This window comes from Heterodontus francisci, chromosome 4 (genome assembly GCF_036365525.1).
Source record: "Heterodontus francisci isolate sHetFra1 chromosome 4, sHetFra1.hap1, whole genome shotgun sequence".
Classification (NCBI taxonomy): domain Eukaryota; kingdom Metazoa; phylum Chordata; class Chondrichthyes; order Heterodontiformes; family Heterodontidae; genus Heterodontus; species Heterodontus francisci.
In genome coordinates this window covers 99,428,329-99,446,592 of record NC_090374.1, presented here as the reverse complement: position 1 = coordinate 99,446,592, position 18,264 = coordinate 99,428,329, and the positions used below count along the sequence as shown (strand labels likewise).

The following is an 18,264-nucleotide window of genomic DNA, read 5'->3' as shown; positions in this document are numbered from 1 at the left end:
TGTGTGTTAGGGCAGAGGGTAGGAGAGACTCAATGACAAATATGTCATGGGACAAAGGCAAATGGTTGTGGTGAAGAACAAAGCATTAATCCAGAGAGAGTGTCAATGGCAGAATACTGAGCAGCTCTGTCCAAAAGCACAATATGAAAAAACAAGTTTAAGGCAGGTACATGGATAAAAAATAAAACAAAATAATGAAAAATTAAATAAAAATACAAAAAAGCCCAGTCATGCTCTGAAATTGTTGAACTCAATGTTGCGTCCAGAGGCTGTAGAGTGCCTAATCGAAAGATCAGGTGCTGCTCCTCGATCATCTGTTGATGTTCACTGGAACACTGCAGCAGGCCAAGGACAGAATGTGGGCATAAGAGCAGGGTGGTGAGTTGAAATGGAAAGCAACTGGAAGCTCGGGGGCATCATAATTTTGGACTGAGCAGAGGCATTCTGCAAAGCGGTCGCCCAATCCGTGTTTGGTCGCCCCAATGTAGAGGTGACCACATCGTGAGCAGCGAATACAGCATACTAAATTGAAGGAAGCACAAGTAAATCGTTGCTTCACTTGGAAGGAGTGTTTGGGGCCTTGGAAGATGAGGACTGAAGAGGTAAAAGGGCAGGTATTACACCTCCTGTGATTGCATGGGAAGGTGCCATGGGAAGGGTACGAGGTGTCAGGGGTAATGGAGGACTGGACCAGGGAGTCATGGAGGGAATGATCCCTTTAGAATGCTGACAGGGGAGGGGAAGGAAAGATGTGTTTGGTACTGGTATAGCTGGATGTGGCAGAAATGGTGGAGGATGATCCTTTGGCTGTGGTGGCTGGTGGGGTGGAAAATGAGGACAATGGGAACCCAAGGGGTGAGAGCAGAAGCATGGGAAATAGGTCAGACATGGTTCAGGGCCCTGTCAACCACAGTCGGGGTGTCGGTTTCTCGGTTGAGGAGAAAGGAAGACATGTCAGGAGCGCTCTTGTGGAAGGTTGCATCATCGGAACAGATGCATTGGAGACAGAGAAACAAACTGGGAGAATGGGATGGAATCCTTAAAGGAAGCAGGGTGTGAGGAAGTGTAGTCAAACACTTCTTCCAGGTGAAGCAGCGATTTACTTGTACTTCCTTCAATGTAGTATACTGTATTTGCTGCTCACAATGCGGTTGCCTCTACATTGGGGAAACCAAACGCAGACTGGGTGACCACTTTGTGGAACACCTCCGCTCAGTCCGAGAGCATGATCCCGAGCTTCTGGTTGCTTGCCATTTTAATTCACCACCCTGCTCTCATGCCCACATTTCTGTCCTTCGCCTGCTGTAGTGTTCCAGTGAAAATCAACGCAAGATCGAGGAGCAGCACTTCGATTAGGCACTCTACAACTTTCTGGACTCAACATTGAGTTCAATAATTTCAGAGCATGACTGGCCTTCTTAAAATTATTTTTATTTATTTATTTTTCTTTTCTTTTTTATCCATGTGCCTGCCTTAAACTTCGTTTTTCATGTTCTTTTGGACAGAGCTGCTCATTATTCTGCTATTAACACTCCCTCTGGCCAATTCTTTGTCCCTCACCACAACCTTTGCCACTGAATCTCCCCTGCCCTCTGCTCTATCACACACCTTCTCTTTTGTTCTCTTCCCCCTCCCCCCACTTGCATAAAACCTAATACATTTCTAACCTTTGCCAGTTCTGATGAAAGGTCACAGACCTGAAACATTAACTCTGCTTCTCCCTCCACACGAAGTATTTCCAGCAGTTTCTGTTTTTATTTCAGATTTCCAGCGTCTGCAGTATTTTGCTGAAATTTCCATTTACTGTTTTTAGCTAAACAATATATTAAGCCCATCGTTCCAAGTTTGACACAAGAACCCCTGGCTGACACCAGGAATCGCTAATACACATAATCTCATAAAGTCGAAGCATTAATGAATTAGGCCTGTTGGGATTTATTTTCACCTAAAACTTGCCTGTCAGCCGACACTAGATGGCACAACACACTAAACAGCAACGAAACCGGATATCTAAAAGAAACAATGTAAAAAAAAGTGTTAAAATCACCAGTACTGGCAAACGAGTCGAAACCAACGCCCAAAGTTATTAGATGTTATTAGAACTGTTAAAAGCAAAAGACAAGAACGCTAACTCAAACAGAAATGAGTATCTGGCGTCAGATATCTTTGCAAATCAACAATGTGGATTTCCAAATGTTTCCGGAGTGTACAAATTCTAATGACTGTTGCGGATAATTTACCTGCCAAAATGCCACAATTCCTTTTGGAATTATGTAAAGAATTGCCAGAAAAAAATGAAAGAATAATCTCCCTTCATATATGTCCTTATGTTTATCGTTTGCATTTACTGGAGCAAGTTACACATAATCATGTCTCTTTTTTGAAAATGAATATTTAACGAGCACTGTCAATGCTTTACGGTGCAGTAAACGTAGGTTAAATCGTAGAACTGTAATCGAAGTGTTTGAAAGAAAAATGACATTTTGAACTCCAACTCATCAACAGATGCAAAGCTGCGAAATGGAAAGGCAGCCAGTAAAGTAATACCAAAATGAGACACTGTAGGGCGCAAACGTGGATGGCAACAAACAGCAGCAAGAGAATGAGGAAATGCAATCAAACCATCAGTGGCTGGGGAAAGATACTGGTTGGAACTGGTTCAGATTTTCACTTCAACCCGTATTCGATAAAAATTAAAACAATTTTACTTCGTTCAATCTACTTTAAAATTAGCGTAGAGATACTTTATCCTAGTGATTATTGGACATGGTTTTGGTTCGCGGTTAGGGGTTGAACACAACTCAGAGATGCGCGTGATCATGTTTGAACAGAGTTTATTTTCACACAAAGTTGAGGAAATCACGGTAAGCAGTTAGCATATTTTAATTTCTGACTAGCCCATCTAAATCCTATCTACAGTAGAACACGTATTCTGAGACTTTTAACCTCTAAAATGCCGTTCAACAAGCGCTTAAGATGTATTTTCTGTCAAGCTTGATATGTTTGAAAATAATTGATAAAATCAACAAATGACTTTATGGTTGGGTTGAAAGATTAGGAAATATAACATGGAAGTATAGTTGCGTTTCTGATAATGTCGGTACTTCCAGAAACTGTTTGTCGTCTGTAATCAAACACATCTTTCGCCTTGCATTTCCACACTGAGACCGCACTGGTTTCCTTGACTTCGTTTTATGACTTTCATGGAAGTTATTTTGGCGGTTCTTTAAGCTGAATTACAGTATTCAAATCATGAAGTGAAGACACAAATATTGACCCGTTTGACATTTTCCAGATAGTTATTTCTCCTGTGCTATTTACAGTGTAGTTTCAGACATAAACAGTAACCAATTATATTCCACATTTTGTAACTGATCATTTTCTGTTCCTGTAGAAAGCAGGCACTCCCTTCAAAAACATGCAAATTCTAAAAATGGGGAACAACATTTAGATAATTTCGTCATAGGCGCCCATGTCTGGAAATGACAAATATCACCAAAAACAACAGATGTTTTTTTTCCAAACACAAGAATTTATAATAACAGAGCTACTTGAAAGGTAAAACCTTTCTCCATCCAGCATCACATTCTACAGTTATTTGCTTTCTTAACCAATATAACTGCAAGCAGACTATCAAATTCCCTATCAAATTCCCCAGAGCTGAAGTTGTCAGACATTAATTGAAACTGATGGGTGGCTCAAAGTTTGCTTTGGTGAGATCCGTTATGATTTCTCCATTCCCAAAACTAACATAGATTCCACCCAATCAATTTTAACATCTGTTTAAAGATACATTAATAGGTATCAAGATTGTTTAATATTCATGGGTTTAAATAGTTTTGTGTGTATATATGTATTAATCCATATTAATTAAAATCAAGAGATTAAGATTAACAGCCGATAAATTAAAGTGAGGGAAAGCCCGTGGTTATTGATGAGAAGCTAAATTATTCAGTGAGACTAAATACCGGATTATAGAACACAACCCCGCCCCTTAAAATTGAGTAAAACGGGGTTTGTTTTAAAATTAAGGTACATAAACCACAGACGACCACATACTGTTTTCCGTCTCTAATTTTCTCTGGCTGATGTTCTGCTTTCTGATGGCAAGGCAACATAATATGACACATGCAGTGATCAAACCTTAGTCACCGCCGCCCTGAGGCACCCCTTTAACTCCCTCAAACCTCCGCGCCATGTGTTATTAAGTTTTGCCTGGATCGGCATGCTGTTCCTCATGATGATCTAATTTTTTTGTGCATACTTTGGCACAACCCACCGGTTAGCTGGCGAGCCGCAAAACGGGTGGTTGTCTGGGGCCATGAAATTCCTTCGTGTCGGCTGGAGTGGAGGAAGGGAGCAAGAATGGAGAGGAACTGTCAAACAGCACGTTCCTAGGCATTACGTGAACAAATAGCGAGTAGCCTGGGAGCAGGTTGTGTAACTTTGCTAATGTGCCAGCAACTTTAAAATCCCTTCCTCCTTCTCCACTCCAGACAGTACCAAGAAAATGTGAGGCACTCTATACAGCTGCAACTTTTGGCAAGCCGGCTTTTGAATACTCTGGTATATTTTGTAGATGCATATAATGTTTTGAAGAATTACGTTGACTTTTACATTTAAAATATATTTGATGGAAATATAGACATTTTAATCATTATTTTCTGGGGAATTACACATTTTCCCTCACTTGATTTAAAAGATGAATTATCAAACGTTAATGTATTTAGTGAAACTTTTTGGTCTTTACTTGACTTGCCTGGTTCGAGACATCGATGGACAACAACAGCAGCAGCAGCAGCAACAACAGCAGCAGGAACAGGAGAGCCAGGCGGCGGCCGTTTGGCGCCAGCGAATTCAATGGAGAAACAACGGGCGCGTTTATAGTTTGTTGAGCCTGGGCTCTGAGTACCAGCCGCCCCAGGGCTCAAGCGGGAGCAATAGCCTCTTCCTGTTGAGTGATAGTGACTCCAACAGCACGGCGGGCAGCGGCACAGCCACTGATGCCGGGAGGAGACCCTCAGCCTCAGCCCGCTCCCCCCAAGCCACCTCCGGAGCCCGCGCAGTCCGACAGCCGGGAGACTCCTCTTTATCCACATCCCAGCAGCGCCCGTCCGGTGCCAGGAGGGCAGATGCCAGTCAGTGGTGGCAGAGCACAAGTAGCAATAATCCTGGACCTTCCGGATCCCGGAGTCGTGCTTGGGCTCGGGGCAGGGAAGCCGCTTCCTCAACCAACCAAGCTATCAGGGAGCCACCTGTAACTGGGCAGAACAGGTCGAGCCAGAGTAATCGCAGGGCTGCCAATGAGGATGTCATGGCTGGGGATGATCCTTACAACCCCTACAAGCAAACTGATGACAATCCCTACTACAATTACTACGACACATATGAGAGACCCAGAGTTCGGCCCCGTAGACCCGGGTACGGTACCAGGTACTTCCAACATGGTAAGCCTGTTGCTCAAAACTACAATTTACTTTCTTAGAAGAAAATCGTAGTTTTCGATTCTGAATATAGGAACAATTAATTGATTGAAAATAAACTCTTACAATCACCGTTTTTGCTTTGATACAGTACAGAATTAAATCCATGCATTGGTTTTTGAATCTGTAGGTTTACCAGATTTAGTCCCAGATCCATACTATATTCAAGTCTCAACATACGTTCAGAAGATGCACATGTACAACCTTAGATGTGCCGCGGAGGAAAATTGCTTGGCAAGGTACAGTCTACATAATCAGAAACATGTGCCACTCATTCTTGCATCACCATTACATCCTTAACTCATTTTCTTCCTTCGCGTTATAACTATCCCTGCAGCTTTTCACAATCCAAGATGTTTAAGCATTTAATTTCCTGTCTGATCTTAACTAGCTTTCATGTACAAAATCGAAGATTGCAAACACTATAATTATAATGGGAACTTTGTGAAACAGTCCTAGAAAATAGGATTATAGCAACCAATACTGCATTTGAGCAACAGCTGTAATGTGGGTGTGAAGTGATTTAGCTTGGTGTACGTGCTAAAAATGTGCAGCGGCTTGTGATTGCAGAGCTAAACAGTGATGACAGAGTAAGGTTCGGGAAAAGCAGCATTCTTAAAAGTTACCGCGGGTTACGGTTGTATTCGCTGCTGCATTGGATTCGTTTCTGAGTAATACCAGCCCCAATTTGTGTTGTGAGTTCTCTCCTTGTTCCTACAAATTTTATTTTTAAAAATGTCATTTCTATCGCTTTAACAGAACGCTTAATATCCAATTGCAATTAGATAATTTCTTCTTTCTAACTTGTCTATGTGATAGAAATGAAGAATTGAAGATATGAAAGAATGGGAATTCGCGTGGTTTTCCAAAATTCAGCTAATGAGAAAGTACAATTAAAAATTGAATACGGGTTATAATTGTAAACGTGGTAGTTTTGGCTCGTCTTTGATTTTGGTTTTGATCCGTACAACTCTTGGTTTTCCGATTTAGCTTGCACCCGGTGAGGAAGGGCTGTTGGAGCAATTATGGCCTAAAAATGTGACACTTCATTTGTTGAAGTTTGATAACAGATTTTAGGTAAAACATGAAGTTGACACTGCAGCGTGTGATGATAGTTTCTCTTTTTCCAACGGTGCCTTGTAGTTCAGCCTACAGTGCGGACGTCAAGGACTATGATATGCGAGTGCTGCTAAGATTCCCACAGAGAGTGAAGAACCAAGGCACAGCAGACTTCTTACCAAGCCGACCGCGTTACTCATGGGAATGGCACAGTTGTCACCGGTAAGTGGGAACTGCAGCATGATGTTCGCTCAGTACCAATATCATGCTCCAAACAGGTTTGTCGGATTCGCATCGACATATTAATGGCATTGAGTATTTTACTTTGTCAAATATGAGGATGATATTAAAACAGACAATTGTGGGCGCCATTATATTTTTCCCATCTCTTTCCTTTTTGTTCTTCCCTCAGTTGCTCTTTTGCAACCGTGCTCTTTTCTACTCTTCTGATTCAACTGGAGGCAAGCTTAAAGAGTATGGCAGGGACCTCACTGGCTGGCATGCTGAGATTGGAATCCCACTCCAGGATTTGAGCCCATAATCCGGACTGACATTCCAGTGCAGTACTGAGGGAACGCTGCACAGTGGAAGATGCCGTCTTTTGAATAAGACTTTAATTCAAGGCCCCATCTGCCCTCTCAGGTGGACCTAAAAGATCCCATGGCACTATTTTGAAGAAGAGCAGGGGAGTTATCCCTGGTAACTTGGCCAATATTTATCCCTCAACCAAAATCAAAAAAACAGATGATCTGGTCATTGTTGCATTAATGTTTGTGGGAGTTTGCTGCGCACATTGGCTGCAGATTTTCCTGCATTACAACTGTGACTACATTTCAAAAAAGTACTTCATTGGCTCTAAAGCACTTTGGGACGTCTTGTGGTCATGAAAGGTGCTATATAAATGCATGTTTGTTTTGACCATCAGTCTAAGACAGCTACACTGTCAATGTCAATGTACAACAGTACAGAAATTCATTAGGTGTCTAACATGCTAGTGTAAGTGTTAAGCCGTTAATGTCATTATGAGGACACAGAACTATAATATTAAATTCAACATAGTTTGGGCAATATGGATATAAAAACATAAAATCATTGAAACATTTACAGCACACAAGGAAGCCAAAAACGAGGGTTCGTCTAATTGCAGTTTCTCATTATTGCCCTTCAGCAGTATGACATTATACACCATGTATCATGAGGTCACATAACATTTACAAATGCATCAAGGCATATCAATGTTAGGAATAAGTTCACCTTACCCTATAACAACCCTCAGTGGTCTGAAAAAGCTTTTCAGCATCTGCCTTTATCACAGAATACAATATCTGCTCCTTCTTGAGTCACGTTTGTATGACCCTGTCACTTTTTCTTCAGTCCTGGTTGTGAAAACGTGTATCATAGTGTTAGGGAGTAAGTTTACTCATTACCATTTATTGATAAAGCAAATATAATAGAATATATGTTTTTTCATTAGTCTTGTCGACATAGCTAACATGAGTATTACCATTTCTCAGCATTTTCATAGTATAAATGTTATTTACTTACCACCAAATATTTCCACAACCGGTGACCTAACTGAAGAGCAAAATACATAGAAAGCTAAAGATATATAAAAATGAACATAAAGATACAATGATGAGAAAACACAGGACTCCTCAAAACAAATATAAAGAACTAGGTTCATACTGTCCTCTAACTATTTTCAGAAAATATATTTATGGTAGAAAACACTCATGGATGATTAGTCCCAGTTTAGTGTTCTGGAAATTGCTCCTGTCCAAAAAGGGCTTAAGGAAATTAATAGAATATGGAAATGGCTTGTTGATTAAGGCCTTTATAAAGATTAATTATGAAAAAAATGCATGCATTATTTAAGAGTGGGAGAAAATCAAAAAGTGAATATTTAGTTCAGACCCACAGTTAGTGATTTTAAGGAATAAGACATTTTGAGGTATCATAGGAACAGTGTGGAAGAGTCTGTCACTCTAGAATTGGACTTTATAGCCACTCCAGGCGTTGCTTCACAAACCACTGACCACCTCCAGGCGCTTACTCGAGACAAGGAGACTAAAGAAAGAAGAAGAAGGAGCAGGACCTGTAATAAAGGAGTAAGGAGTGTTACAGAGTAATACATTCATTTTTAGGGTGACCCTAGATTCCCTTTCTAAGTGTCCTTGCATTTAAAAGCAAAAGTGCTTGTGATCACAAATGTAATCCTGGGGAAATTTTATTTTGAAAAAAATTACTTAAAAATTAACAAATTTTCAATCTTTTCACATAAGAACAAGAGAAATAGGAGCAGGAGTAGGACATTTGGCCCTTGGATCCTGCTCCACCATTCAACCATGGCTGATCATCTCCCTCAACAGGAGTGGCACAGTGGTTAGCACCACAGCCTCACAGCTCCAGCAACCTGGGTTCAGTTCTGGGTATTGCCTGTGCGGAGTTTGCAAGTTCTCCCAGTGACTGCGTGGATTTCTGCTGGGTGCTCTGGTTTCCTCCCACTTGCAGGTTGAGAGGTAAATTGGCCATTGTAAATTGCCCCTAGTATAAGTCAGTGGTAGGAGAAATGAGGAAAGGTGGGGATGTGGTAGGGAATATGGGATTAATTTAGGATTAGTATAAATGGGTGGTTGATGGTCAGCACAGACCTGGTGGGCAGAAGGGCCTGTTTCAGCACTGTATCTCTCTAACTCCACTATCCCCACATCTCTTAGTGCCCAGAAATCTATCTGCCTCTCTCTTGAACCTACTCAACAACAAAGCATCCACATCTGTCTGGGGTAGAGAATTCCAAAGATATACAAAGCTTTGAGCAAATAAATTTCTCCTCATCTTGGTCCTAAATTGCTGACCCCTTATTCTAAGACTGTAAGCCCATGTTCTAGATTTCCCAGCCAGGGGAAACATTGGGCTGAAATTTTGCTTTTGGTGGTGAGAAACAGGAGCCATGACTGCCTCTGGGTTGAGAAACTATCCCGGGGGAAACACTCACTCAATGGAATTTTGACCAGGACGCTCCCCAACCCGCCCCCTTAATTGGCAAGAGACAGGTTCCCTGTCCAATTAAGGGCGACTGTCCGGCACTTGAAGCTGGAGGGCCAATCAGAGGCCTTTCAGCTTCAGAGGAGCAGCCAGCTGCAATAAATGGTAAGTAACTGAGCAGGTGCTTCAACAGGAAGGTGCCTTCTCAGCCAATTTGTAAAAACGTTAATTAAAAATGGAGAAAGCAGTCAGGCCAGCAATGTGGGGTGAGTTATGTTGGGTGGGTAGCCCCTCTACAGGGCAGCCTTTGGCTACACCCCCACCCAGGCAGGCAGGGAGGGCCTACAGGCCTGCCTGGAGAATTAGCACCCCGGCCTGCCGCTGGGTGCCCGACCCCTGGCAATTGAACTGCCGCATGTCACATTGGGAAACTGGTGGCCAACTCAAAAATCCCATTCGGCCTCCCAATACCTGGTTAACAAGGCTAATGGCTGCCTGCCTTGTGGGGGCGAATAGCCTTGCTGGGTGTGGCTGACTCTTAACCGTCCTCTGAAATGGCCTAGCAAGCCACTCAGTTATCAAGGGCAATTAAGGATGGGCAACAAATGCTGGCTTTGCCAGCGATGCCCACATTCCGTGAAAGAATTTTAAAAAACCACGTTGGCGAAAATGGCGGATGTCAGGAACGGGGTTAGGAAACCGGCACGCTGGCCAGCCTCACAATTTTTGGGCCCTTTGCATCTCCATTCCCAATGTTGGGGCCTGAAAATTCAGCACATTTTCTCAGCACCTACCCTGTCAAGCCCTTATAAGAATTTTATATGTTTCAATTAGATTACCTCTCATTCTTCTGAATTCCAGGGAATATAGGCCTGGTCTACTCAATCTCTCCTCACAGGATAATCCCCTCATTCCAGGAACCAGTCTAGTGAACTTTTGTTTTACTCCCTCTAGGTCAAGTATGCCCTTCCTTAGGTAAGGAGAGCAAAATTGCACAAAGTACACCAGGTGTGGCCTCACCAATGCCCTGAGTAATTGTAGTGAGACCTCTTTACTCTTATACTCTAATCCCCTTGTAACAAAAGCTAACATACCATTTGTCTTCCCAATTGCTTGCTGTACCTACATATTAACTTTGTGATTCATGTCCAAGATCAGCCAGGTCCCTTTGAATGCAAACATTTCCCAATCTTTCATCGTTCAAAAAATATTCTGCTTTTTTATTTTTCCTACTAAAGTGCATAACTTCACGCTTCGCCACACTGTATTCCACAGGCCATGTTTTTGCCCATTCACCCAACCTGTCTGTATCCCTGTGCAGCTTCTTTGCATCCACCTTGTCACTTCTTTTCCCACTTAACTTTTGTATCATCAGAAAACTTGGATATGCTACACTCAGTCTCCTCATGCAAATCATTAATATAGATTGTAAACAGCTGAGGCCCAAGTACTGATCCTTGCAGTACATCTCTATTTGCAGCCTGAAACCTGAAAATGCCCTGTTAATTCCTACTTTCTGCTTTCTGTCCATTAACCAATCCTCAATCCATACTAATTTTTACCACCAATTCCATGAATCCTAATTTTGTGTAGTAACCTTGAGTGGCATTTTACTGAGTACTTTTTGAAAATTCAAATGCACTGTATCCATTGGTTCCCCCCAATCCATCCTATTGGTTACATGTTCAAAAAACTCTTAAAAGATTTGTCAAATGTGATTTCCCTTTCATAAATCCGCATTGACTCTGCTTAATCATAATCTGATTTTCTAAGTGCCCTGTTACCACTTACCTAATAATAGATTCTAGCATTTTACCAATATTGATATTAGGCTAATTGGCCTATAGTTCCCTATTTTTTCTCTTCCTCTCTTAAATGATAGGGTTATGTTTGCTACCTTCCAATCCTCGGGAACTGTTCTAGAATCAAACGAATTTAGGAAGTTCAAAACCAATGCAACCACGATCTCTGCAGCTACTTCTTTTAAAACCCTAAGATGCAGGTCACCAGATCCAGAGCATTTGACACCACTTTCTCCAGTACTATTGCTTTAATTATACTGATTTCTTTAAGTTCCTCATTCTCACTGGACCCTTGGTTCCTCACCATTTCTGGAATGTTTTTGCACCTTCTACCATGAAGACAATTACAAAGTATTTGTTTAATGCCTTTGCCATTTCTTTATTCCGCATTATGATATCACCTGTCTCTGCCTCTAATGGACCCTCTTTTACTTTCACTAATCTCTTCCTATTTACATACCTATAGAAACTTATACAATCTGCTTTGTGTCTTTTGCTAGTCTACTCTCATATTCTCTTTTTTTCTTTCCTTACCAATTTCTTGATCCTCCTTTTGCTGAATTCTAAAATCTTCCCAATCCTCAGGCTTACTACTCTTTTTGGCAACATTATAAGCCTCTTCCTTTGATCTAATACTATCTTGAACTCCTCTTGTTAGAGGTTGGACTACTTTTTCTGTGGTTTTTTTTTGTGTCTTAAAGGAATGTATGTATATTTGTTGCAAATTGTGTATTAATTCTTTAAATGCTAGCCATTGCTTGTCTACTATCATATTTTTTAATGTAGTTTTCAAATCTACCTTAGCCAACTCACCCCTCATACGTATATAGTTTGCTTTGTTTAGATTTGAGACCCTAGTTTCAGACTTAACTGAATCACTTTCAAACTCATAATAAAATTTTATCCTATTATGGTTACTCTTCCTGAGAGGCCCTTTTACTATAAGGTTATTAATTACCCCTTTCTCGTTGCATTGGACAGATCCAAAATAGCCTGTTCCCTAATTGGTTCTTTGACATACTGATCTAGAACACTATCCTGTATACTTTAAAAATGTATTTTCATTAGGGTAGGGATTTCCTGTCATTGTGCTTGGCATAATAGTTCATTTTATTGAATGGCGACTTATGATACAGGTTCTGTTGTTACACAGATTATATTTATTTTGTTTGTTGTCTTGAAATAATGTTGCAGTGTAGGGATGGACTGACAACAGATCCCCGGGGCTGTGAGCTGAGTATTGAGGGAGGGAAGAGGGCACTTCTCCCTGTAATATTTAATTAATAGGACCGTTTAACAACATACAGGATAATTTACCCACATTTTCTTCTATGGTTCCCTTGGGGTATAACTAGATCTGAAGAGTTTATATGATATTAATGTGCTGCTCATCTGCTTTTGAGGTAGAGTTCAACAATTTTTCAGTTTCTAATGGATTGTAGTGAGGACTGTATGGAACAGAGCTGGATAGGAACTGGTGTTTTTAAAATTTATTAAGTTATTGATATTCTTAAGAACTTCCAATATATGATTCATGTATAAAATGTATACTGCATTGACAGCTCTCATTTTTTTTTACCATACACCACATTTCTAGACCTTCAAACCATCACAGTTACATCCCTCAATTCTATCTGTATAACTCTGTTTCTTGCCCTTCCTGTCACTTTCATTTTATGTATGCTGTTTTCTGTTACTTGGTGTCTCTAACTGTCGGTGCCTGCTTCTATCTAATCTCTGTATCCTCCCTATGTCTTCCTGGAACTCGCTGTCTATCAGCGTGATGGAAGTGAAGACAATCAATGATTTCATAAGGAAATTGGATAGGCACTTGAGTGAAATAAACCTGCAGGGATACAGGGATAGAGTGGGGGAATGGGATGGACTGGATTGTTCTACAGAGAGCTGTCATGGACTCAACGGGTTGAATAAGCTTGTTCTGTGCCGTAATGACTCTGTGGACTGAATTTTCCTGTGGGCTTTGGGACGCCAACGTGGGACCAAATGGGGATCCCGAGCCTGCACATGCTGGGAGTGGCACCGGGCAGGGATATTCCTGGAGCCAGCCTCTTAATTGGCTGCCTCCAAGCTCACTGTGCAATGCTGTCAGCCCAATCACAAGGCTGGCAGCTCTGATGCCTTAGCAGCCGCACTGGGAGACATGGGCACTTCTGAAGCAGCTCAGAGAATGCGAGGGCAGGTGCCCTAGTAGCCTAAAAAATAAAGTAATTTAAGGGGGAAAGGCGATAGGCCCCTCGGATTGAGGAAACCCCTCCACTTGGATCGTTGTGGGCGTTGAGGGCATTCTTTGATGCCCGTGACCCCCGCTTTGGGGGTTGTGTCCAATGGCCTCTGGATTGCCATAGGGTTGCCGCTTCCATTAAGCTGGCAGCCTCTGCACATAGCAGGGAACCATTCTGCCTCTAGCTAAATGCTGGAAGGCATGTATATCAGCCTTAATTGGGGCCTTAACAACTTCAGTTGGTTGCCCGCCTTCGTTGGGTGGGCGGCTGATCCACCTGCTGGCCTGCCCCCAGGAAACTTTCCCTGTGGCTGGAATGCTTCAGGGAGCCGTCCCAATACAGCTGCCTGCTATTTTCCTGGCACACCTGCCTCCTGCCCACCACCTTGGGGTCGGGAAAATTCAGCCGTATGACTCTCTCTCTCTCTGATATTATCTCTCGCACAAATACATAATGCGTGACTTGCTTCATGTTTCTGCTTCTCACACAATCACACAGCAGTGACAGAAGAAACTCATGGGCAAAGTGGGTTTTTTGAACTTGCTCCTCAGTTATTTCACACAAGTATTGTGCACTCTGCCTTGAATTACTGGATTTTGACACTCAATGAACAGCACACTTGCTGCTTCAGAAGTGTAGTAGATCGATATTCTCAACATATAGAAAATAGGAAACATAGAAAATAGGAGCAGGAGTAGGTCATTCGGCCCTTTGAGCCTGCTCCACCATTCATTGTGATCATGATTGACTTTATTTGTTCCTGCTATCTTAAAATTGCAGTCAGCAGAAATATACACTTCAATAACATGCATTCTTGAGATTAGTAGGCTGACATTTCTTAAAAGTGGCAATTAGCTCATTTTTGATGAGAAACAACGTGGACAGAAATCTGGATTTTCTAGTGGTTACCAATTTATTCACTGGATAAATATCAAATTAAAAGGTAAATCTTTCTCTGAGGTTTTTGAAAGATAGTTGAAGAATATAATCTGCAAGTTCATTCTGATTATATTACGCAGTATTCCATTATTTATTTAGGTTGGTAACTATTAACATGCTAGGATAAAATGCAACAATTTTAATAGTTGGATAAGGGGACAAACTAAATACAATATCGAAAGCAATGGAAAATTGGATAATGAATTACTAATGCCAATATAGTCTCTCACTAGCTTTGGACTTGTTTGTGCACTCGTGGCTTAGCTATTCTAATATGCCAATTGACGAAAAGCCTCTCACAGGAGGAAAAAGTAGTTTTCCCATATATTTCCTAAATATATAATCAGAATAAAATATTCCATGTGTGAGAACACTGGGAGACTAATTGTTCTGTAGTAAAAATTCAACAATTAAAATTATAGTTTTCTGGATGTAGTATTGTTGGCACCTGTAATGGAAAAAAATCAGCTGTGCACAAAGATGAATCGGTTGATTTGGCAATGATGACAAAGAGGGTATTAATGTACTGAAGATTTTAATATGTCAGCAGTTTGTTCTGGCATAAGTTAAAGCCAATCGGTTTAAAAAAAAACAGGGTAAACTCCTTCCATATTTGTTCCTATTCTGTCTTTCCAGCTCATATACCAGCTGTGGTCGAGATAGAGGCTTATTTCCAGACTTCTGCCACTCTGAGTAGCTGTCAAAAGTGGTTTGGGTGATTCTCCATCCAAATTCCAAATAATTTCTTGTTGAGAATTATCCAATTTCCACCCTGTTGTTGCTCAGAGAAACTAACTTAAGTTTAAGAAATCCGTGGCAAGGAGATTGAACCTGCATCACACCACTTCATGGCACCATCTGCTAGTGCTCCAGTGTGCCAACTATCATCCAAACGAATCCATGGTAAAAAAAAGTTAAACTTGAATCTTTAACAGTCATTATTTGCAGTAATCAATGGGGAGAACGTTTAAATTCTGTAACACAGATAGCTAAATTAAACATTTTAGGACTGATTTACCTGACCTGTCTCCCTGGGAAACTAGCATTTCCTGGACACAAACGTGTAAATACAGTTCTCCACAGATGCTGCCAGACCTGCTGAGTATTTCCAGCATTTCTTGTTTTTATTTCAGATTTCCAGCATCTGCAGTATTTTGCTTTTAATTTAATTAAATACAGCTGGAGGCGTTATTCAAAGATTCTCGACACACTGTTTCTCTTTAACAGCCCATTGGGTTCCTAAGTGGAAGCGTGGCTGAAGAAACTAAGGTGTGCGGGACTACATCGGAATCCCTGTGGACCAGAGCGTCTGTGATGGCTTCAGGGTAGCATAAGATTAAATTGGCGAGTAGCAATTAACCCTATTTTGACCCTTCTCTCTCCCAAGAATGATCTTAGCATCTCAGGGCCTCCATCAGTAGCCAGAAGGCACTGATACTGGTGACTAGGAATGTAGCTGCAGGTTTTTTGCCCCTTCTACTGCCTACTATGGGCTGGTCCTCCGGATGTTCTTTGTACCATGTTAATGACTCGGGACAGGACATGTGGGCAGCACAGTGGTTAGCACCGCAGCCTCACAGCTCCAGGGACCCGGGTTTGATTCTGGGTGCTGCCTGTGCGGAGTTTGCAAGTTCTCCCTGTGACCGCGTGGGTTTTCGCCGGGTGCTCCGGTTTCCTCCCACAGCCAAAGACTTGCAGGTGATAGGTAAATTGGCCATTGTAAATTGCCCCTAGTGTAGGTAGGTGGTAGGGAATATGGGATTACTGTCGGGTTAGTATAAATGGGTGGTTGTTGGTCGTCACAGACTCGGTGGGCCGAAGGGCCTGTTTCAGTGCTGTATCTCTAAATAAATAAATAAAATAAATAAATAAATATCAGTGCTCCTGAACCTGTTCAGACGCAGTGAATTTAGGGTCTGCTGCTCTTGACCTGCACTGGAGAGGACAGGAATTTGGTCCCTCTACTGCAACACTCTCAAATACTTTTTTATGATAGAACAATAACCAATTGCTGTCCTGATATTGTAATCATTTTGATATAATAGGAAGTGATTTAGCTTTTCTTACATAGGGTGTTAAGTCACCAGTAAATAACATTTCATCGTCAATGCTGTACGGCAATCACATTATATAAGAGAACATCTTGATGTTGCAACTGTGATCTTATGATCTCATAAATGCAGCCTAATTACCAGACACATGTTGTTGATGATCAAAAGTTATTCTTAAAAAGTCTGTTCGAATGCAATCTTGAAGGTGATTACACATAGTGGTGTTGGCAAAGACTTATGAACAGGGGCCTGGATTTTAACCTTGAGGTGAGTTCTGTACTTGCGGGGGGGGGTGGCTATTGTGAGGTCAGGGAATCCAGAAGAATGGTTTTCCTGAATGTCCTGCAGTTTTACTGCAGGGCTTCTTTAAGTGGGATTCTGGCCCACAGGCAGCCTGATTGACAGTCTGGAGGCCTCTATGATGGGAAGCATGATTCACAGGGACTCTGAGAGCAGGTAGCTTTATTAGGGGAGTGAGAATGATCGTGGAGGGAGGGTCCACTCATGGGTGTGGTGTGGGGAGGGGGGTTCCGATGGTGGTTGGTGATCCGATGGTGATTGGAGGTGGGGTACAGAAACAGGCAGATCATGGTAGTGGGGGTGTTTACTGGGTTAGCTTGTTGCTTTTTGGAAGCACTTTGCTCTTCCTGGCCCACCAACCTTCCCACTTCCTTTCAGCTGCCAAGTTTCCTGAGGCCAGGAAAAAACAGCCAACTGTGGTTAAAAATAGAATGACTGGTAAAATGAAGGCGCACATCCTCATTATAATATCTAAATGGACAGACTGCTTCTCAGAAGCAGATTGGTTGCCTGCCCCTCATCCCACCTCCAGTAAAACCCAAAGTGAGTGGGTTCAAGGTGGGTTGGGTTCCTGTTGTAGATTTCTTGCATTTTAACCTCTGACCCTATCCCAACTCACCTGTTTTTGGAAGTTAAAATTCAACCCAGGTTGCCTGACAGATCTTGCCCTTTGTGACTGCAGAGATATAACTTAAACAAATATACACAGGTGAAACAGTGCTGGGCAATCTATAGCAGTTGAACAATAACTGAAAGGTTAGATAGAAGAAATATTGGTCTTGCTATTTACAAGGAGGGTGTGTGAGATTGTGAAAACAGCCGGGGTCCTGCCGACTGACTGGAAATTATACATTTTTTTCTGCTGTCTCCTGCCTGACAACTGGCCAAACTGACAGGCTGGCCAGCTGGCGAGCAAGAAAACCAGCAGCAGAAGGTTGCAGCTGGGCTCCTTTGTAGACCGTTCCTGGCAAACAGGGGTGAGGCAGGAAGGTTGGAGTTTGAGGCCTTTGAGGAGTTGGGGGGGTGGTGGTGGTTGGGTGGGAGAGAGAGGGACATTGAGGGAAGGCTGGAGATCAGTGTCTATGGGGAGTGGGGGTGGGAGGGAAGAGACACGCAATAGACAGGAGGGAAGACTTGAGATTGGTGCCTGTGGGGGCTTGGGAAGTGCGGAGGTCAGCCATGATTGCAGTATTGGGAAGGGAGAAGGTACGATCGGCAGAGGGGAGGACGATGGATTCCATAAAGTGCCATGTGGAACACTCCTGCTCCTCCTGGCCCATAGGAGTGCTGCAAACGGCTTCTTGAGTTAGCAGCTCCCATCTCCCTTTTACTGCTGGTTTCCTGAGCCCTGGAAAACCTGCTCAGGACCCCTTTCTAAGTTGCGACATTCACACATCACAGC

At 42.2% G+C, this 18,264-nt stretch overlaps 1 protein-coding gene across 2 annotated transcripts in view; it reads left to right on the top strand.

Annotated features, from left to right (window-relative positions):
• Positions 1-4,145: 4,145 nt before the first annotated feature.
• LOC137369159 (protein-lysine 6-oxidase) overlaps positions 4,146-18,264 on the top strand; it is a 65,765-nt gene continuing 51,646 nt past the window's right edge. The window contains exons 1-3 of one of the 2 annotated variants that reach the window (XM_068029904.1): positions 4,146-5,447; positions 5,614-5,722; positions 6,627-6,764. In XM_068029904.1, the coding sequence (XP_067886005.1) occupies positions 4,703-5,447; positions 5,614-5,722; positions 6,627-6,764 (992 nt within the window). In that variant the 5' untranslated portion in view covers positions 4,146-4,702. Of the gene's footprint in view, positions 5,448-5,613; positions 5,723-6,097; positions 6,179-6,626; positions 6,765-18,264 lie in introns of those variants that run through there. The other variant, XM_068029905.1, reaches the window with a different exon arrangement.